This window comes from Mustela nivalis, assembly GCF_964662115.1.
Source record: "Mustela nivalis genome assembly, chromosome: 9".
In the NCBI taxonomy this organism is placed as follows: domain Eukaryota; kingdom Metazoa; phylum Chordata; class Mammalia; order Carnivora; family Mustelidae; genus Mustela; species Mustela nivalis.
The window spans coordinates 118117790-118139497 of NC_139028.1; the positions used below are offsets into that span (position 1 = coordinate 118117790).

Genomic DNA, 21708 nt, shown 5'->3' on the forward strand with positions numbered 1-21708 from the left:
GAGAAGCCCTTGTACGTTCTGGCACGGGGACCTGGCCGAGGACTGGGGTAGAGGCCCAGGCAGCAGTGGAGCTGACTGAAGACCCCTTCCCCAAGCCAGCCCCCACACCCGGGGGGCTGGCCTGAGAAAGCCCGCAGCCAGCCAGCGGCGAGCATGGGGCTCCGTGCTCCTCCATTCTGACCGCCACAGTCCTGGAGGAGAAACGGCCAAGCGTTCCTGGAGATCTGGCTTCTGCTGGCCTGGACTTCCTCTCAGGGCTCCCCGAGCAGGTGGGTGGCCTGTGGCCCCCAGACGGTGTGTGCCGACACCAGGGCTGACGGCCCTCACCGCCAAAGGGGTGATGCCTGTTGGGGGAAGCCGTGAGCTTGTCTGGGGGGCGGCTCAGTCCCGAGCCTTTTGTCAGCCTCACCCTGGGCCGCCCCGTGAGGGTCTCGCAGGGTCAGGGAGCTGGTGAGGCCTCACCACCCAGCTGCGTTGATGGAGGGTGGCAGCCCTGTCCTTCCCTGGTGGGACTCTGTGTGTGTGTGTTCGAGGGGCTGAGCCATGGCCGAGAGGGTGAAGGAGAGAGGTCAGGGGACAGGACGGGACAGCAGGCCCAGGGAGGCCTGGAGACGGACCCTGCCTGAGCGCCGTGGGTCCCAGCAGGCTCTGAGTGGGCACTGCACCTGTGTGGCACACGACCTCAGCCGCAGAACTCCAACCGTGACCACTCTATGGTCTCCCGTGCCCTGGGCTCTGGGAAGGTCGGAGCCGAAGCGGTGAGTCGGCGTTCTGCCTGCGGGCACCGGCCTGTCCCTGGCTTCACACCGCCCTCCCGCGCACTTACGCAGTGAGCCTGCCTGGTCGTCTCCAGGACGGGTGTGGGCCCAGCAGCCCACTCAGGGCCCGGGTCCACAAGGACGAGTTGCCCCTGCTTCCTAGTGAGCCGGCCGGCTTCTTCCAAGCCGGGGAGCACTTACTGGGGGCCCCCTGCCAGCCACAGGGTGCTGCCCACCTGCCTATGAGCCTGGGGGCCCTGGAAAGCTGGCCGGCGGGTCCTGCCCGATCACAACACCAGCCCGAGACGGTCCCGTCTTGCTCGCATTCTGGCTATGCGCCTCTACCAGTCCTGGCCCAGCAGGCAGGATGCCCCGGGACCGGGATCCCCGCTTCCTCGATCACCTGCAGGTTGATGGCCCAGGGCCTCACCCCGGCCGAGGCGCGTGCACGGCTCACGACAACACCGAGACCCCGGAGGAACGCCGACGGCCTGCCGAGACCGCCCCGTGTCCGCGGGCAGAGGAGCCCGGTCAGCCTGCGAGCCTGGGACCGGCCGAGAGGAGCGCACATCCCGACACGGAGGGCCTCGCCCGGGGGAATCCCCCGCAGGGCAGTGTCTGGAACCGACCCGAGTGCCCGACGGACCCGACGGCTCGCCGTCCACACTGGGTGCCCTGCCGGGAGCACTGACTCCCCTCGCGAGGGATCGCAGCGTGGCCGGGGCCCGGGGATCGGCCTGGCAGGGCAGCAAGGCGGGGGCGGCCGGGCGTGCGTCCCAGGCCAGCGGTGCCTCGGGGGATGGCCAACTGGAAGGCGTGGAAAATCAGCCATTTCCTCCACCTGAAGGAGCCCCTGAGGACAGCAGCGCGACTGGCAGGCGGCACTCGGCATCTGCCCGCGGCGGCTCTGGGGTTCTAGGGGGAACCGCCGAGAAACAAAGTCATCTCTCTTTTGGGGGGTGGGGGAGGGGCCGGGGAGAGAGAAGCAACCTGCGCGGACGCTCAAGGCACAGAAACAAGTGGAAAATGATCAGTTCGGTTTTCCATAAGTCAGAACAAGAGGATCGTGTTCCCAGACTTGGCGGGAAATGGCCCCATGTGCCTCCCGCACCCCTCACTCGGGGCCCGGGCACTGGGTGCGGCCCCTGGCAGCAGGGGGCCCCAGGTCACTGAGGGCAGCTGGCGAGTGGAGGCCCCCGGCGAGCAGGCCCGAGCCCCGGCCGGCAGCAAGGCGCCCCCTCTGAGCCCCAGGCCCCTCCGGCGCAGCCCAGGTGGGCACGTGGGGACTCACTGTGACACGTGGGTGATGGGCGCCAGCAGCGTCTCCCCCTCCAGGTCCAGGTCCTCGGCGAAGCTGTTGGTCCTCATGAAGTGGGCCGGGCTCACCTCCAGCAGCATGGGGCTCTTCCTGGCTGTGGGGAAGGGCATGGGGCAGCACGTGAGGCCTCTGAAGAAGGCTCGGGGTGTCCGGTGGCCCAGAGCTGGGCTTAGACGCCCACCCCAAGGGGACGGACCTGCAAGCCCTGAGCCTTCCCCCAAACCAATAAGACATCTATCCGCAGGGCTGGGGAGGACTGGGGACGGCTCGTGAAGCTTCTACCCCGAGGATCTGGGCGGCGGGCTGGCAAAGACAGCCCCCACATGCCTGAGGCCTCAAAGGCCTGTGACCCCTTCGCAGGGGGAGGACTGCCCGGGCTGGGCGCTGGTGTCCAGGCCTGTCCCCAGGCTCACAGCTGACACTCAGGCCAGTAAAGCGCAGCTGATAAACACAGGTCAGAGAGACCCTGACTCCCGCCACCATGCTGTCACTCTTGGGCACACAGAGAGCCTCGCATTGGGGACGCCCCAAGCTGGTCTCCTGCCCATGAAGAGCCAAAAGCTGGGAGACGGGGGACAGCCACAGAGCCCTGGACCCCACCCCATGCAGGCCATGGGGCCACACCAGCCACCCAGACCCCAAGGGAGGTGTGGGAATGACCCCATCCCAATAGCTCGGGTCAGGGTCCCGGGTGCACCTCAGCAACAGGGCGCAGGTACGCAGTGCTGGTAAGAACACCTGCCGTCCCCGCACCGGGCTGACTTCCCTTTCCTCCAGTTAGAGATTCTGTTGTGAGAGAAGCGAGCGCTCATGTAGAAGGCACAACAAGGCCAAGATTCATGAAGGCCGGCCTCCTCCAAGGTCCTCCGAGCCAGCTGCCCAGGGGAGTCGGAGCTCACCGCCCCTGCTCATCGGAACTGCTGACACCAGGTAAGACTCTCTTTTCACACACACGTGACTTCCCTGCGCCTCTCACGCTGTGCCGTGCTGCTCTCCTTCCTACGGGTGAGTGCGTGCGCGCTGGTGTCTGGGCAGCTGGGCCGTGCCCCTGGTTTACACCAGGCTCAGCTCATGCAGCCCCTCGTGCTAGGTGGATGCTGGGCCCTGCTAGCTTGAAGCTACTGCTTTGAGCAATGGCACAGCCCCCATTTGTAGGAGCACCTGACGCTGGCGCGGGTGAGGGTGGTTTCCCAGGTAGTTGTAAGCATTTTCCCAAGAAGCTGTAGTGATTGAGACAGCGCCAGCACCGCGACTGTGACAGCTTGCCCACGTCCACGCCCAAGCCAGCCCTTGGCACCCTTCCCAGGGCCTGCCGGGCATGGTGGAGGACGAGGAAGCTGTTTTTCCTTTAAGCTGAAGGGTGTTTGTGGCTCTCCGAGGCTGTCTGGACTCCCTGTTGCAGAGCTGAATTGCCTGTTCGTATCTTTTGCTCATTTTTGCTTCTCAGCTTGTAGGACTTGTTTACTGATGAAAGACACTAACCTATTGTCATGTAAGGTACAGAAGTCTTCCCCAGGCTAGTAGCCTTTGAGTATGGTTGTTTTTATCATAGGAAATGTTTTATGCATCTAAAGTGATACACCTATCTTTTGCTTTATGTAAAAGAAAGATTTTCCCACTGCAAAGAAACACAACTATCTCCTAAATTTACTTGTGATATAAATTGTATGAATGTCGTGTATGTGAATTTTAATACATTTACCATTTATGCCTAACATCCTGGGTGTTCACCAACAATCTGAAAGTGTAAAAGTACCGTCTATAACCTTTTTTAAAGTTTATTTTTGTTTTTATTTATTTTTTATTGTATCATATACAATCTTGAGAAATTAACGTAAAACATAAAATATAACATTTCTTGAGGAAGACACAGAAGTCTATCTCTGGTCCTTGGGTTTGGCAGTGAGTTTTGAAGTACAACACTATGAGCTCAGTCAGTAGACAAAGAAGTTGACAAGTTGGACTTTATCAAAATTACAGGTATTTGCTCTGCAAAAGGCTCACTGCTGAGGGAAGCAGACATAAGCTCTGGACTTGAAGAAGGTATTTCCACGTCTCCTATTTGCCCAAGGACTTGTGTCTAGAATATATAAAAAACCCTGGCAACATGACAGCAGGAAAGCCACCAACTCAGTTTAAGAAATGGATTACAAGTACATGTTCCGAGTAACACAGCCGTGCTGGGAAAGGGCTCGGCGGTGTCTTCTGAGGTTCAGTGTGCACTGGCCATGCAACCTGGCGGTCCTTCTCCCCGATACTAACCCAAGGACATCGAATATGTACGCTCAACAAACCTGTACACGAACGCACACAGCCACTTCACTCAAAATCGCCCAAACCTGGCAACAGCCAAGATGTCCCTCCGCAGGTGAGTGGGTAAACAAGCAGTTTTATAGCCACACAGTGGAGCGCTGCCTGGCAACCAGAAGCCATGAGCCGACAGCTCGTGCGGCGACGTGGCTGACCCTCACATGCATTTCGCGAGGCCGTGAAAGAAGCCAGATGTACGGGCTCCGTGTTCTGTGATCCCATTTCTATGACATTCTGGAAAAGGCAGAGCTACCAGGACATAAAACAGATCAATGGTTGCTCGTGCTTGCGGGAGGGGGCATGTCTGACTTCCCAAGGGTTGCACCAGGGAGTTCCTAGGGCTGCGGAACTTCTCTCTGTGTTGCTCTGATGGTGGATACGTGAATCCAGGCATTGTCAAAACCCACAGAACCATCTCCCAAGAGTGAATTTTGCTGTATGCAAACCAAAGACAGAAGAGAAAACATCAGCCAGCCAGCCGCAGGACCCTAGGAATGGAAGCGTCCTGGGACAAGTGAATTCGTGTGACGAATGCGTGGCACGGCACCACGGAGCACGGAAATGACGGGAAGTCGGCGGTCCCTGGGCTCGGGAAGCCGTCTCAGACTGTCCTGAACACGGGGCTCTAGTCGGTAATCTTACTTTGCATAGGGAAACTGTGGGTCAAACAAGTAAGTACATAAATTATCGATAACGGGAACCTGGTTTCTCACTCTCTGAGAGATGCAGTAGCAAAAAGTGGGTCATGCTGGGGGCACAAATGGCCCCCGCGGCAGCGATTTCAGTATGAACCCATGTTGCTCTTCCTGTAGGCACAGCTATAAATGCAGACACGTGCGTGTCCTTGGCTTATGGACGTACGCACACTTCCTTGCTCTGTCCATGGAGAGGCCCCAGAAGCCATAAAGACCCGAGAGCCACGAGCGACCCCAGGGCCAGATCCTGGTCTCTAAACACCACCCCCTTTCCGGGTGGAGGAACCAGCGCTCTCTGGCTGAGGACGAGTCTGGGGCCACGGCAGGGCGGCGGACGAGGAGCCTGGCGTTACCGTGAGGGGCTCGGAAGGAAGCGAAAGCTCCGAGTGGGTGGGGGCGTGTTGAGCAGGCGCAGGAGCCCAAAGGACCCTCGATCCCAGGGTCGAAGCCAGAGCAGTTTGAATCACAAGACAAATAACAATTAGTATCAAATCGTAGCTCAAAACCCAAGAATCCCTGAGTTCGTCCTGATAGAAACAAGCGGACAAGCGCTCAAATCGGTCGGTGGGACTGGCGGCCGACAGGCAGAGTACCTCCCCGCAGGTGTCCCTTCGTGGCTGGGCGGTCCTAACGCTGACTGGTTCCCTCCCAGTCGCAGGAGGTGGCATGCCAGGCGCCCCCCCTCGAGGACAGCAGACTCAGTGACCCGCTCCCCACGAGGCCACGGAAAGGGGGAGGAGCCGTCTGGCGCGACCCCGGGGGTCAAGGTCAGCAGCACCAGTGAATCACGCTGCTGTCGTGAACCCGACGAGATGCGCAGCGCCTCCCGCCTGCTCCCGGCACACCCATTAGCCCAGTCTCCCCCGAGGTCCCCGAGGAGCCGGACGGCGGGACGCGGACGCCCGCCAGCGTTCCTCACCAATGCCAGGGTCACAAAACCCGGGCAAAGACCGAGGAGGAGGCGTCACAACTCAGAAAAGGCCTGAAGACGCGCCGGATGGAAACGTACCACAGCTGACGGACCAAAGGACTCAGCGACTGCTGAGCCCGGCAAACGAGCTACGCTTTAGCTCAACACGAGCGTTGCCCCGACAAGTGACTTCTTTTAGCAATTTCACCACGGTTGTACCACACTCTCATGAGGCGCCGGCGTTAGGGGAAGCTGGTAAATAGTACACAGGGGCCCGTGTATTATTTTGCCTCTCCTGTAAGTTAAAAAAAGCAAAAGCAAAAAAAAAAAAAAAGACAAAACACAAAAAACAAAAAATCCAACAACAGCCCCACAGCAACCCCAAATCAAAACGAGCAGACAGATCCTGTCTACGACAGTAGAGTACACTCTTCAGTATCAGGTCGGGACGTACAAGAACCCTAAGGAGAGATGGTTAGGCCTCGGTGGCAGCCGTTCAAGAAGACGTAACCCAACCAAGGGGGAGACAGACTTTGCTCCACTTTCTAGAAGACTCAACAGACAAAAGACCCTCCTCCTCGAGCCGTAATAGAAACCCTCCCTTTGGCGTGCGGGCATCTGGCTCCTGACTCTAGACCTGATCTGGAAATGCCATCAACCGAGAACCGGCCGTATTCTTGAAGAGCGGGGAGCTCAGAGCTCTGCTCTACCAGGTGCCCACACCTCGTGCGACGCCGTGCTCCGGGAGATGGCGCCGCCGACAGACGTGGCGGGCCGGCAGGACAGGGCGACACATCGGAAAGAGCCTGCACGCACAGGGATGCTCGCAGCACACCTGCGGTGGCCGGCACAGGGTGGGAGAGGGTGACCAGGGACAAGTGGCTGTCCATGTGGGAGACATGTTCCATTGGACCCTCGTGCCGGACACCAAGAACTCATCATCTGCATTCCCGGGGGTTGAAGACTTACAGAGAACAGCAAAACTCTGAAGCCTTTAGAACTGATTCTAGAACTGCCTCCATGACCTCAGTGTTTGGAAGGGTTTCCTCAAACTTAAACAGTATCCGGACGGGGAAAGGCTGATGTATGCGACCGCACTCGAGATCCAGAGCTCGTCCGCAAACACGACGGGCAAGGCGGGAAGGGCGACCACGGGGCGAGTGTGTGGCGAAGAAAGAAGCCCCGCGGGTCCCCCGGGAAAACCGGGGGTGTGCAGAGCAGCGGAGCGGACCAGAGAGCAGCCGAGAAGGACCCCGTGGCCCAAGGACACGCGTGAAGGTGTCGCACCCAACCCGCAGTCAGACACCGTGGGGAGCGCGCGGCCCGTGGGGGAGAGGGGCTGACTTGCAGCAGGAAACCGCACAGACATGACTTAGTCACACCCGGGAGAAGGGCTCTGAGTGACGGGCTCTCTGCCCGTGACATTCCCAGAGAGCCCAGGAGAGTGACCGGAAAGCGGGAAGAAGGCGAGGACAGTCAACAGCTCCCAGGCCTGGGAGGGGCGAGAGCCCCGGGGCCGAGACTCGGGTGCCCTGGGTTATGTTACACAGTTGTCAAGTGACAGAGCCGAAACCCCGTCCAGGATTCAGATGTTCTTTCAAAAAAAAAAAAAGGAGGACAGGAGAAAGAACACAAATACATATTTTTATGTCTGCATCACTTGTCTACGGGAGGGGAGAAGGGCAGGGCGGGGCCAGGCCAGCGGGGCCAGGCCGGCGGGGCCGCTCTCGGAGCACCCGGGATGACGAGTGTCCTCTCCAGAGCCCGCTGACGGAGCGGGGCTGGGGGCGGGGGGGCTACCTGACCCCTGAGAAAGGCCCAGCCCTGGTGTTTTAGGAAATTAAACTGCACATCAGTTGCCCGCCCGGAGCGGGTGGGGCCTGCACCTGCCGGAGAGGAACGTGGGCCGTTTGGTTTAATCCTGGGAACAGCACGGGGGGCCCGAGGCGAGGGGCAGAGGGCTTCCACAGGTGTGTTTTTCCGAACCAAAGGAACGGGCTGCTCTGCCCGTGTCTGTGTCAGAGACCCATCCCCCACTCGTCGTGGGCCACTGCTGGCCGGGGCCGGCTGGGGGCGGGGGTGGGGGGAGGGCTGCAGCCCACCCCCCTGACTCCTGCCACTGCCACAGCTGCCGCAGGAGGCACCGGGAGTCTGGGGGATGGGGCCCCGTGTCCTCGGCAGACACAGCGGCACGCTGCCCCCTTCAGGCACGGGCTCGGGGGCAGGTGGCCCCAGGAGAGCGGGCTTGTCGCCCCTACCGCCAAGGAGCTTGAGATGGGACGAGACAAGCAGCACCCCCGGCCCCCCGGCTTCGGAGCAGGCTGGGCCCATGAGCACAGGTACCGCTGCTGGGACAGCTCTTGCTGGATACCCCCAGGACGAGCCCTCCGTGCCCCAGTGACCAGGAAGTCACACTTGCGATAAGACGGCCCCGTGTTCCGATGCTTTCATCCCTTGGCTGCCTTGGCCTTGTCACGGCCAGAAGCCGGGCCTCAGTTTTCAGGGCAGAACAAAACGATTTTGTTTTCTAGGAAAGTGGGCGGTCTGCGATGGCGAGTGTGGCCTCTGGCGTGGCAGCGGCACAGCTGGCCACTCCGGCTGCCAAGCCTCACCTCCCTCCGGAGCAGAACCGACCAGAACCGACCAGAACCGACCAGCCCAGCAGTGTCCTCCCCAGCCAGCAGCCCTGCTCCAGAGGCAATTTCAAGTTCCTTTAAAAAAAAAAAAATACGGACACAGAAAAAAGACTGAAAGGAAGTAGACCAAAATGGTAACCGTGTGTGGGTTTGGGTGAAGAAATGGTGGGTGGTTTCTGTGTCCTTCCTGCTCTCGTCGTGTTTTCTAGTAGTGACGACACCTGCACACGTCGGGAGGCTCCCACCCTGCGCCCTTCCATCCCGACCCCCCCAGGAGCGCCCCCTCGGGGTCCCAAGCCCTGGCCCGCCCCATATGTGCCTGAGGCTTCCTTCCCAGCCGTGGGGCCCACGCGTCCCTTGGCTCCCAGCGTGGCCCGCGTGTTCACACGGCGAGGCCAGGTCAACCCTGACGCCGGGACGTGCCCGACTGCCCCGAGATGCAGGAGGGGCCTCCCATTCCCCCTGTGCGGCTTCAAGGGTGACCCCATGCCATCGTCACAGTGGCCCCACAGCTTCCATCCCTGCTTCTAGATGAGCAGACAGGGGTTCAGAGAGGATGAAACCTTGTGCCTGGGGTCCCACAGACAGGTTGGGGCCTCCAGGAGCAAGTCAGACCCACGGTCAGTCTGCAGCCCGCACCCCCGATCCCGGCCCCATGGCCCCTTGCCCCCAACCCGGGAACAGTCTCCCTGGTAACGTCCCTGCCACACCTCATGACTGATTCAAATCCGGGTAATCCCCCAGGTGTAACCCGAGTCCTCCGCAGAGCCCTCCTGCCGGCGTCTGGCGGCGAGGCGCCAGCTCCTGGGTGCCTGGCAGGACCTTTCTTCTCACCTCCGCCTCGGCCCTCTGGGCTCGGGCCCAGGCGCACTCCCCGGGCCAGCCCGTCCCATGGGGATGAGCAGAAGCTGCCCCTGTCCTTCCGGAGTCAGAGTCCCCTCGCCACCCCCCCCCCCCAAGAAATACAGCCCTCTTGGCGGATTTGCCAAGGGCCTGCAGATCCAGCGCCGTGAACGGGAACCCCCTCCCCAGGGCATCCGGACAGCTGCAGCCAGGGCCTGCGTGACATCGCTGAGCCACGGCCCCGGGCCCGTGCCAGCTGCCTGTGCCCGGCTCACAGACCCTGAGCCAGCGCGGCCGCCACCTGTGTCTGTGCTCAGAGGCGAGAAGTAAGGAGCATGGACAGAAAGTGTCAGAGCCGTTCCCACCACAGCTGCCAGGAACAGGGGCGCGGAGCGGAGTGAGAATGTATGTCCACAGCTGGTCCCCGGGTCTGCGAGGAAAATACCTTGCTTGAGTGGACACCTGTTGTTTTCGCCCGCCCGGCGGCCAGGCCTGGCTCTGGGAAGGGCTCCTTCAGTTGCCTTCCGGAAGCTGTGCCTTCTCCACGCCCCGGGCTGCAGGGGTCAGGCACCCTGTGCCCCATCGGGCTGTCCTCAGAAGGGGCCCATGGCCTGGGTCTGAGGAGGGTTCGTACCCTGGTTGGGGCCAATGAGAGCCGGGCCCCAGCCTCTGGCAGGGACAATGGGGGAAAGAGACGACCTCTGTGTGCTATGTGCTCGCCGAGCCAGAGTCCATCTTGTCCCCTTGGGAAGGGGCTGCCTAAGGCTACAACCGTCCCGGTCCCCATCCCTGGGGACAGCGCCCGGTGGGTGGGGGGTGAGGGAGAGCAGAGGAGGGAGCCAGCGGGCGGGGGCAGAGCACGGGAGGTGGAGAGTGAGAACAAGCGAGATCATCCCAGCCCCGGGTCCAGCTGTGTCTGAAACAGCTGGGTCCAGACGTACGAGCCAAAAAAGGTCCCTTTTGTGCTTCGGCTCACTTGGGTTTGGGGTTCCGTCATTTGTTACCAGGACAGTCTCCTCAGGAATGTGCGTGACAAACGGGGCTGAGGCATGAGCCGAAGGGAGGGGTCTGGGGAGTTGAGGTCCCAGGAGAGCTCAAGCAGGCGCAGGGCAGAGGGGACCAGGGGGCTCCCAAAAGCTGGTGGCTGGCCTCATCCTGCTGGGATGCCCGCCTGCCCTCTCCACCCCTCCCGTGAGGCCCCGTCCGTGCCCCTCGTGCCGGGATGCCTGGCACTGACCGTGGGAGACCTCGGGCCTTCTGTTCTGTCAGGGATGTGCAGCTAGAGTTGACGTGGGCAGAGCGGCCACCTGGGAGTCAAGGGCCGAGACGGCCTTGAGAGTCCTGGCCGGTCCCAGGGAGCCAGAATGGGGGGCCTGGAGGACCCTCGCCCCACATCTCCCCTCACGGTGAGGTTCCCAGGCCCCTGCACACACAGGCCATGCACCTGAGGTTAGGGTCTGCACGGCGGGGGCGCCGGGGAGGACGGGCGGCCACTGTGCCGGGACGGGGTCAGCCCCAAGTGCGCACAGGAAGCAGAAAGGGAGTGACACAGCCACCCACATAACTGCGACCCTCTGGGACCCCCGTGCTCCAGGAGGCCCTGTCCGAGCCTCCCAAGACCCAGTTCCAGGGGCTGGTTCCCGGCAGCGCCGACGTACAATGGAATCGGGGCTAAGCGCGGCCTCCTCCAAGAGCTGAGCTCACAGGACGTTCCCAAGAAACCTCTGGAGAGGTGGGGAGGAAAGTTTCTGGAGGTCTTTGGAGGAAGAAAACAAAAAAGTGGCCTTGATTTTCAAGGCAAAATTACAGAGGAAGAAAAAAATGTTTTTAATCTAATTAAGAGCCATCTTTTCACCTTCATCACAACATCGCGGAAACGTGCCAGGGCCTCACTTCACACAATAATCAGAGCAATTAGTGAGGGAGAAGCCTTGGAAACCGGTGCAGATGTTCTCAGAATGTTTAATGGGGAAATGAGTTGCAGGCCTCGTTCTCAGCATCCGGCTCCAGGCCCTGGCTGCCCACTCCAGACATCTGCCGGGCCCCGCCCCCAGGCCCCGAGGGCACGGGCTGGAGAAACGCACGTTCCTTCCCAGGCCGCCTCCCAGCCAGGCCAGATCTGGGGCTGAGAGGCTCCCCATGGCTCCCCAAGCTGGAGCCTGGACACAGTCAGAGCCACCCCAAAGCTGGGGGGAGGCTTAACGTCAAAATTATGTTAACAACTGATGTCAAAAATAATCAACTCAGCCTGGCTCCCCCACCCGGTCCCTGCTGGCTGCGGGAGGGCCGGGAGGCAGGGCGAGCGCAGGGGGAGAGGCCGCCCCCCACCCCCAAAGCCCACGTTCACACAGACCCCACCGCGTCGTGAAAAGACACCGTGCTTCTGCCCACGATGGCCGCGGGGGCCCCATTCTGACGCCGCCAGCCTCTTTGTGGGTCCAGGAGTCCAACTGGTTGAACACGAGGCATTTCCAATCATCAGAGAACACACGGAGAAACAAGATGGCGCTTTACCTAAGCACCAGTCGGTTCTGGAGATGAGGGGGCACAGGGCTGATGTTCTCGAAGCCCAAGTGGGCCAGGCAGCTCGGCAGAGCTTCCCGGAGGGGACACAGCAGTAACGACACACCCCCTCCCTGCACTCCGGGACCTGCCAGCTGCTTTTGTGAGCACGGCCTCTGACCTCGGGGCGTGCGCAGCCACTCCCGGGCCTGGCCAGCAGTAAGAGTGGGGTGGACCCCCTTCAGGGCAGCACCGCAGCCCCCTTAGCAGCTGGTGGGGCCGCTCTGAGGAGTGCTCTGTGTGGCTTCCCCGCTGCCCGGCACAGGGCTCACCCACGGTGCGAGTGCGGCATGAGGGGTCCTGAATCGGGCTCCGTATCCAGTGGTACTGACCCAAGACATGGTGACAGGAAGCCACTAGAGCAGTTTAAGTAGGAGAGCAGCAAGGTCCTCCTCCGTGTTGACAGAATTCCCCGGCTGCTGCGTGAAGAACGGAGGGGAAGAGGCAGGGATGGAAACCGAATGACCGGTGAAGAGGACAGGCCAGCCACCCAGGCAGAGAGAGCAGCGTGGCCTGGGAAGGGGGCTGCAGGGGAGGCCAGCGGTGGGCAAGGTCCGGAGAGCTGACAGAAGCTGCTGATGGGTTGGACGGGCACATGAAGGAAAAGGCCTCTAGAAGGCCTCCAGCCAGGCCCGGAGACCAGCGGCGCGCTGCACCCTGAACCTCTGGTTTCAGACCTCCCCTGAACTCTAACACCGAGAAATGCAGGTGAACCCACAGACAGCGGGTGCCCCCGGCAGCACGAGGAGACAGAGCGCCGTGGCCTTCCGATCACCTTGTGAGTGTAGAAATGAGACAGATCCGATCAGCACTCTGACCACCTCCCACCCCTGCCAGCCTATGGCTACGGAGTCAGGAGACGGTCGTTTAAGAGGTTCTGTCAAAAGACAGGAGGAAAGAAAGTGAGCTCGGCAAGAACAGGCGTCTGGAACTCCAAGGACCCTCCCTTCGTGGGGGTGTTGAAAAATCAAGCCCAGACTGGTCAGAACTAGAGAGCAGTCAGGAAAGAGGCCACGGAAAAGTGGTAGGGGCGTGGAGGCATTTCCACTTGCCCTTGAAACGCCCTGACCCCTGCTTGGCAGCGCTCACTCCCAGTGTGGGACCCTTGGTTCCCAAAGGAGCTGAGACGTGAAAGCTGATGGGCATTCCTTGAAAACACCGGGAAGGAGCCCAACAAATTCCAGTCCCTGCAGGGAGGTTGTCGCTGAGGTACACAGTGGGGCACGGGCAGCCTCGGAAGAAAAGCTGAGAAATCGTTCTGTCTGGAAACCAGGCCTGAGAAGGCCGAGCTCATGCCTGGGGCAGGATGCACGTGCTGAAAAGTCCCCAGAACACGTGAAGCGTTCCCCTCCCACTGAGCTTTCTGTCCACCCTGAACAGGAAGCGAAGGCTAAGACAGAGTTGTGAACAGCCGGGACAAAGGTCCTGGTGCACTAGCACAGAGAGAAGAATTCTTTTATTTATCCCCCCCCCCCCCCCGTTTTCCTGATCCCTGGCACCCAAGGAACCTTTTGTCAAAATGCCAACTGAACGTGAGCTTAAGGACCAGGAATGTCAGGCACCAAACATGACAGCGTTCACAGATGTCACAGAGACAGGTTAGATGTCACTAAGCAGCTGTAGCCCACAGCAAGACAAAAACGGTCTTAAGGAAGAGAAAGAATCTGACATCGGGGGTTACTACATGTCGTGTGTGGACTATCCCACTGTCAACGAAAGGGAGGAAACGTAAAGAAACAGAGGACGGCCCTCCCACGGAAGAAACGAGCCAATGACGTTCCTGAGGAGGCACAGACACTGAGTGGACTAGACAGAGCCTTTGAGTCCGCTTCCCCAGATACGCCCAGAACTGAAGGAAATCGTGAAACAGATTAAACATTAAGCAGAAATTCTGCAACTGCAAAGCATAATACCTGAAATGAGAACTCAGCAGAGGCTTCATTAGCATATCTGTACAGGCAGAAGAATCGGTGAACATGGAGATTGGTCAATCAGTGGAAATTATCCAGTCTAAGGAACAGAAGGAAAAATAATCTGAAGGCGTAAGGAGCAAGCAGACCGTTAGGACCTATGGGACCCCATCAAGCATACCAAGAAATCCATAATTGGAATCCTAGAAGGAGAGGTGAGAAAGGGCCAGGAAGAATATTAGAGAATTATTAGTTGGCAACTTCCAAAGTTCTTGAAGGCATGTGATCTACACCTCCAGGAAGCTCAGTGATCTCCAAGGAGCACATCATAATCAATGGTTAAAAGACAAAGAACCGTGGAAAGAGTGAGAGAAACGACTGGTCACGTACAGGAACACACAGTAAGATTGACCCAGGTTCTCTTCAGAAACCATGGAGGTCAGAAGGGAGTGGGATGACATCCTTGAAGTGCTAAAAGGAAAATGAGTTGAGAGTTTTTATATCTATTAAATTGTCTTTCCACAATAAAGGGACACTACTGTGCACCTGAAACTAGTATAAGACTGTGTATTAACTACACCAGAATTAAAACAAAATTAAATAAAAAACAAAAAAGGGAAAAGGAAGATATTCCCAGAGAAAAGCTGAGGAAGTTCATCACTACAGACCTATACTACAAAAATGCCGAAGAGAGTTCTTCAGGCCAAAGCAGGACACTAGAAATTTACTCAAAGTCATACAAAGAAATAAAGAATTCCAGAAAAAATAACTGCATGGGGAAACATAAACACGCCTTTAGTTTGTAACTCCCCTTTATTTCTTACCTGACTTAAAAAACAAATACATAAAACAACAATTACCCATCGGTGTCACTGGAAATACAACGTATAAGGATATGAGTTGTGACAACATAAGGCAAGTTCTACGGAAACTTGGTTTTGTATGCCACTGAAGCTGCTGGTATCAGTTCAAACTGGAGTTCTATAAGTTTAGGATATTAAAGGCAACCCTCATGGTAACAAGAAAATAATTTAAAAATATACATAACAGGACTAAGAAGAGAATAATTGTACCCCACTAAAAAAATCAGTTAAACACAAGACAAGGTAGTAGAAGAAATGAGAAACAAACAGAGGTACAAGATATACAACACAAATAGCAAAATGGCAACCCTTCCTGGTCAGTAATCACACTAAATGTTAAGGATTACATTCTTCAATCAAAAGAGACGGGCAGAATGGGTAAAAAGAAATTATACAACTTACACTGCGTACCGGATACTCCTTTCAGATGTAAAGACGCAAACAGACTGAAAGTGAAAGAACGGGACATGATCTTCTACGGAACGAGTATCCAGCAGAGAACCGGGGTGGGTGTGCTGATGCCAGGGAAACAGACTTTAGGTCAAAAATGGCTATAGAAGACAAAAAAGGACACTAGATACTGAGGGAAGAAGACTGTCATGAAGAAGACCCAGCAATTACAAACACATCTTCTTTGAACAACAGACTTCCCCAATACATGAAGCCAACATGGACAGAATCGAGGGGAGACACTGATAGCTCTGTACCAATAGTTGCAGACTTCAGTACCTCATACTCAGTAACTGGGTGGAACAGCCAGACAGAAGAGCAACAGGGAAAGAGAAAACCTATAGAGCAACACTATAAACCAACGAAACGTTACAAACATATAGAGGGTACTCTACCCAGCAACAGCAGAACACGCATTCTTCTCAAGTTCACAGGTTAGGTCACAAAGCAGTCTCAGTAGATTTCAAAAGTTAAATCATATCAAGTATCTTCACCAACCAAAATGGAAGGAGGCTAGAAATCAATAATAGAAGGAAAATGAACAAATATGTGGAAATTAAGGGACTCAAACACTCTTTAAAAACTAGTGGATCAAAGAAGACATGATAAGGGAAATTAGAAAATACTCCGAGAGGAATAAAAATGAAAACACAACATACCCAGACATGGATGTGACACAAAGTCGCACATTGAGAAGGAAAAAACACCTCCAATAAACTAACGTCATAGCTTAGGGAGCTAGAAAGAGAAAAATAAAGTAAACCCAAAGTTAGCAGAAAGAAAGAAATAGTAAGTAGGAGACTGGTGAGAGATGCAAGAAAATAGGAAAACAAAATACTCAAAAATAAGAAGTTGGCTTTTTTGAAATGACCAATAAAATTGACAGACTTTTAGCTAGAATGACTAAGAAAAGAATTAGAGACAAGAGCATATAAATAGTAAACGAACGTGGGAATATTATGCTTGACCTTACAGAAATAAAGAGAATTATAAGACAATACTATGAAAAGTCGTACTTCAAGAAATTAGATCACTTACATGGAATAAACAAACTCTTAGAAACACACAAGTACAAAAACGGACTCAAGAAGAAACAGAAATTCTGAACAGATATACAAGTAACAAGTTTAAATCAGTGATGAATGCGCTCTTAAGGAAGAGAAGTCCAGGAACTGATGGCTTCGCTGGTGAATGACATCAAACGTTTAAAGATGAACTAACACCAATTCTTAAACTAACAAAAAAGAAGGCAAGGAGACTTCGCTCTACATTCTATAAAACTAGTATTACTCTGCTACCAAAGCCAAACAAGTACACCACATAAACGCTAGATACCAATATCCTTAGAGATGCAAAACCCCTCAACAAAATGCCAGTAAATCAAATCCAGTGGCATATCAAGAAGATTATGCGCCATGGCCAAGTGGGATTTATCTCAAGAATGGAGGGTGGATTCGACACAAGAAAAATCAATCAATGTAATATATCGTATTGACAGAAAAGGAAAAAAAAAACCCTAGGAGCACCTCAAAGGCAGAAATGAATACCCAGTGGCCTTTCAGGATAAAAATTCCTAGAAAAATAGGAATAGAAGGAACCTCCTCAACATGATAAAGAACATTTCTGGAAAACCCGCAGCTACCTCATACTCAATGGCGTAAAGACTGAAAACTTGCTTCTTGAAAGCAGGAACTAGGTGAGAATGACCGTGTTCACCACAGCTTTTCAGTAATGTAAGGAAAGGGTTAGCTATAGCAATCAGGCAAAAACAAACAAACCCACAAAAGTTAAAAAAAAATGAAAATCATCTATTTTGGAAAAGAAGAAGTAAAATTATTTTTATTCACAGATGACATAATCCTATACATAGAAAACCCCAAGGAATCTTCAAAAGAAAAAACAAAAGAAAAACCACTACCGGAGCTACTAAGTGAGTTCAGTGAAGTCACAGGGCACATGGTCAAGAACACAAGAAATCGTGTATTTCTATCTGCCAGCAGTGAGCGATCTGAGAAGGAAAATGATTTCTCAGTCCCATTTACAACAGCATCCATGGTCATGGCCTGGAAGGTTTAGTATTTTCATGATGACAGTATGACCCGTGATCTACAGATGCAGTGCAATCCCTGCCAACATTCTCATGGCCTTTTAAAAAAAACAGAGATGGAAAAACTGATCCTAGAGTGTTCATGGAATTGCAAGGGGCCTGAATTGCTGAGACAGTGTTGAAAAGAACGGTGGAAGGCTCGCCCAGTCCACTCTCGAAACTCACAGAGAGCTACAGCAGCCGTGGCAGTGTGGTCGTGGCGTAAGGACAGACATGCAGACCAATGGACAGACTGGACCCACAAGAAATAAACCCTCACATTCATGGACAACGGACAACGGATACAACAGGGTGTCGCGACTATTCAGCCGGAAGGAACAGTGTCTTTGACAAACGGCGCTGGGACAAGTCGGTGAAAGAATGAAGCCAGACCCCAACCTCACACCACGTACAACGGCGAAATACAGCTGATGCACAAACGTAAGAGCGAAAACCACGAGTTTCTCAGAAGAAGACGTGGGGTAAACCATACGAACTTGGATCTGGCAATAAATTGCCAGATATAAACAGCAGCCACATCTCAATGTTACCAGACTGCTTGTTGTTAAAACAGTCAGTTGTGAGAATATCCCTTCATTAAGAAATAAAGGATAGAATCTTAAAAATAAAAAATGGGGTGGGGGCGTCTGGGTGGCTCAGTGGGTTAAGCCGCTGCCTTCGGCTCAGGTCATGATCTCAGGGTCCTGGGATCGAGCCCCACATTGGGCTCTCTGTTGAGCAGGGAGCCTGCTTCCTCCTCTCTCTCTGCCTGCCTCTCTGCCTGCTTGTGATCTCTGCTTGTCAAATAAATAAAATCTTAAAAAAAATAAAAGAAATAGAGGATGCACAGAAGACTTCAAAGAATCAGAGACATAAAGTAATAAAACGACAGGGACTGTGGCTCACGGAAGCCCAGCGTTCATGTCGCTGAAGTCTCTGAAAAGGGAAATAAAAATAATACAACAGAAATAATATTTAAAACCTTATCTAAGAAAATTTCTATAAATACAATAAAATCTAATTCTTGTGGGGCACCCAGGTAGCTCAGTGGGTGAAGTGTCTGCCTTCGGCCCAGGTCATGATCTCAGGGTCCTGGGATCGAGCCGCACATCGGGTTCCCTGCTCCTTCCCCTCCCTCTGCCGCAGTTCATGTGCGCTCTCTCTCTCTCTCTCTCTCTTGCTCATTCTGTCTCTCAAATAAATAAAATCCTAAGAACAAACAAACAAAGAACCAACACCTGCACTTCTGGTTCCATGTGGGTACCAGGGAATTTATCTAGAATAATCTATTTTGAGATGTTTCCAAGTAAAACTGTAAGACTTTACAAGTAAAGAGGATGACCTCCAAGCAGAAGGATGAAGTAAGTTCTGGAGGCCAGAGGCGCACGCTGGCAACAGACTTACCAAACACAGGACAGAAAGCAAGACAAAGTAGAACAACATCTTCAAAAAATGTGAGGAGGATTGTCTAACTCAGCCAAGCTGACCTTCCTGTATGAAAGCAATGGAAAAGCAAACTTACGTGTGCACGAGTACTGTGCACGCGTGTCCTTGCGCAGGAGCTTCCCGGGCGAGGAGCTGTGAGCCACCTCTCGAACAGTGCGGAGGCTCCGGCAAGGGCAGTGGTAAGGAAAGATACTTCTATTTAATTACACACACAGATCCAGCTCGAGTCACGGCTGAATAATAATCATGAACATGCTATGGTCGGGCGACACAGAGCCCGAATCTGAGAGAATGCAGAGAGCACGATACGGTGTGCGGAGAGCGGGACCTTCCGCACGCGGCAGCCCGGCATCGGCCCTGCAGGCGCCCCGCACAGGGTCAGCCTGCGTAAGAGAAAGGGGAGCTGAACCAGAACAAAATTAGGGGTACGAAGGAAACTGCCAGGAAAAAGAAGCTGCAAACATTCTTAAATACCGAACTAATTAAGGAGAAAACAGCAGACACGCAGGACAGAGCAACAAAATCAGCAGGACATGACGAGGCTGTAAGGGCGACACGGGATAATACGACAGATCGGTGACACTGATGAGTGATGGCAAAAAACATGCCTCTCACGAGACAAAGATGTTCCAACTGGCCCGTGAAGCAAAAATCCAACCTGTGCATTTCAAACAAAAAAGAGACCTCTAAAACCCAGTGATTGAAAAGGCTGGAAAATACCAGAATGAATAAAGATTGACCAGGTAAGCGTAAACACTGAGAAAGCGGGGGTTAGGATTCTGGTATCCGGAAGAAACGAAATGCTCAAAAAGCATTAAATGAGACAAACCAGGATGCTTTATGAGGAAAAAGGCTGTGTTTCATAAGGGGTGCTAACGATCATGGAGAACTCCGTAGCAAATACCACAGCAACTACCCACATGAAACAGAAACTACCAGATACACACTCATGTGACAGAGTCCGACATCCCACGTTCCTGTGACAGCCGAGGCGACCTCGAAGGAAAGGACATAAAACATCTGAAGAGTACAATCCAGAAGGTGGGCCTTTGTGCGTATCTACAGAGAACCCTGCGCCATGACGGCAGAAAATATCCTTTTCTGAGCACACATTTATACGTCTAAGTACATAGATAAATTAAAAAATGCACAGACTGCCAACTGAAAAAGCAAAAAAAAAAAAAAAAAAAAAAAAAAAAAAAAAAGAACCGTAAATCAAAAGAAACCACAAGGAAGGAAATAACAAAGATAAAAGAAACTAATGAGGCAGAAAACAGTAAAATACTAGACCAAATTAACATAATAAAAATCCTGGTTACACGAAAGAAATAAAATAGACAAACTACCATTTAATTAAGGAGCAAAGAGAGAGGACAAACACACAAAAGAAACAACAAGAGAACGTGCTGTGAAGGAAATTTTTAAAATAACGACAGACTTCTTGGTACACTTCTATGCAAAGAATTTGCAAAACCCAGATGAAATGGATAACTTCCTTGCAAAATGCAGTTTATCTAAAATTGATCTCAGCAGAAATAGAAAGCTTACGCACACTGATTTCCAAAAAAATCAGTAGAAAAAGTTACCAAGGAATTACCCTGGGAGAAAGTGCCATATCCAGTTGGGTTTCACAGGGGGGAATTCTACCAAAACCTTGTAGAAGCTGGAGAGTCTTAATACTATATATATGGTTTCAAAGTGCAGAAAATGAAGGAAAACTTCCAAATACTTTCTACAGTGTAATGCTGATATATGACCCTGATAAACACAGAGCATGAAAATAAAAGGCCTGTAATATTTGTGATTGCTGATGCAAAAATTCTAAATATTTCCCCATATTAATAGGTTTAAGAAGAAACATATGATTACCTCAAAGAATTTATCAACCATTCCTACGAAAATCTCTCCTGAAGGTACCAGACACCACCCTTGACAGAACTACACAAATACGAGGATAAAACAGAGTGAATTCCTCTCCAAACTACACACAGTAGAAAGCCCTCCTGACTCCCGACTAGAAATCCAGATGTCATCAGGAGAGACAAGTGAATTTGACTACAGGTATAAGAAAATAAACCTTTTGCATAGGGGAAAAAAAAAAGTACCTTAAACAAAACTAAAAGGCAAATGAGAAAATGGAAGGAAATCTTGGCATATCACCGACGGGAGGCTCCCGGCTACGACGTGCCTGGAACGTAAAAACTGAAAGAGTAAAGGACCAAAGTGGTTCTAGAAAAATAGGCAAAAGCTGTCAACAGCTCAGGAAATTATCCATAAAAATAATCCTTAAACTTATGAAAAATTACAATTTCACTTGTTAAAAAAAAAAAATCAATGCAAGCTAAATCTAAGTCAGGATATCAGTTTTTACTTATCAGATCGATAAGAATTCAAAATATCGATAACCTACTCCCACGCTGAGGCTGTGCAAAATGGCACTGCTCCTGGGGAGGGGAATTTGGCAATATTTAACAAACCTAAGTGTGTATTTGTGTTCCAACCTAGTAATCCCTCTCCTAGGAATTTACCTTAGGGGTATACCTCCAACAAAATGTGAAAATATGCATAAGATTATGCAGTGCAGCATTTTATTTGCAATTATAAAATGTCAGAAACGAATCCAAGCTCTGCCCGCAGAATGGTGAGCAGAGCTGCCCTCAGGAGACCACGCACACAGACGAGCTTCGGAGACCGGTGGGCACGACCACAGCACGCACGCGCGGGGGACTCCGTGGACCCGTAACGAAGAAGGGCAAAGCTCTCCACGAGCGGATGTGGAGTGATTTCTAGGAGATGGTTTTAGGGGAGGAAAGCAAAGCACATACGACAGACAGAGAAAACCCCCATTTTTGGAATAAAGAAGGGGAAAGAAGAAAATAAACACAAGTGTGTGATAAAGAACACACGCACACCGTCACACG

The 21708-nt window shown here is 53.4% G+C and overlaps 1 protein-coding gene and 1 long non-coding RNA gene across 11 annotated transcripts in view; one reads left to right on the plus strand and one right to left on the minus strand.

Moving 5' to 3' along the window:
* The window catches only part of LOC309873507, a 42089-nt gene extending 33330 nt beyond the window's left edge, over positions 1-8759 (plus strand). For 3 of the 5 annotated variants that reach the window (XR_014316384.1, XR_014316386.1, XR_014316387.1), the window contains 2 exons: positions 2854-3006; positions 8523-8759. This is a non-coding gene — a long non-coding RNA (uncharacterized lncRNA). The remainder of the gene's footprint in view (positions 1-2853; positions 3007-8522) is intronic. The other 2 variants (XR_014316385.1, XR_014316388.1) reach the window with 1 other exon arrangement.
* The window catches only part of KCNQ1 (potassium voltage-gated channel subfamily Q member 1), a 307094-nt gene that overhangs the window by 164986 nt on the left and 120400 nt on the right, over positions 1-21708 (minus strand). For all 6 annotated transcript variants that reach the window (XM_082749162.1, XM_082749163.1, XM_082749164.1 and 3 more), the window contains one exon: positions 2050-2170. In XM_082749162.1, coding sequence (XP_082605288.1) covers positions 2050-2170 — 121 coding nt within the window. The remainder of the gene's footprint in view (positions 1-2049; positions 2171-21708) is intronic.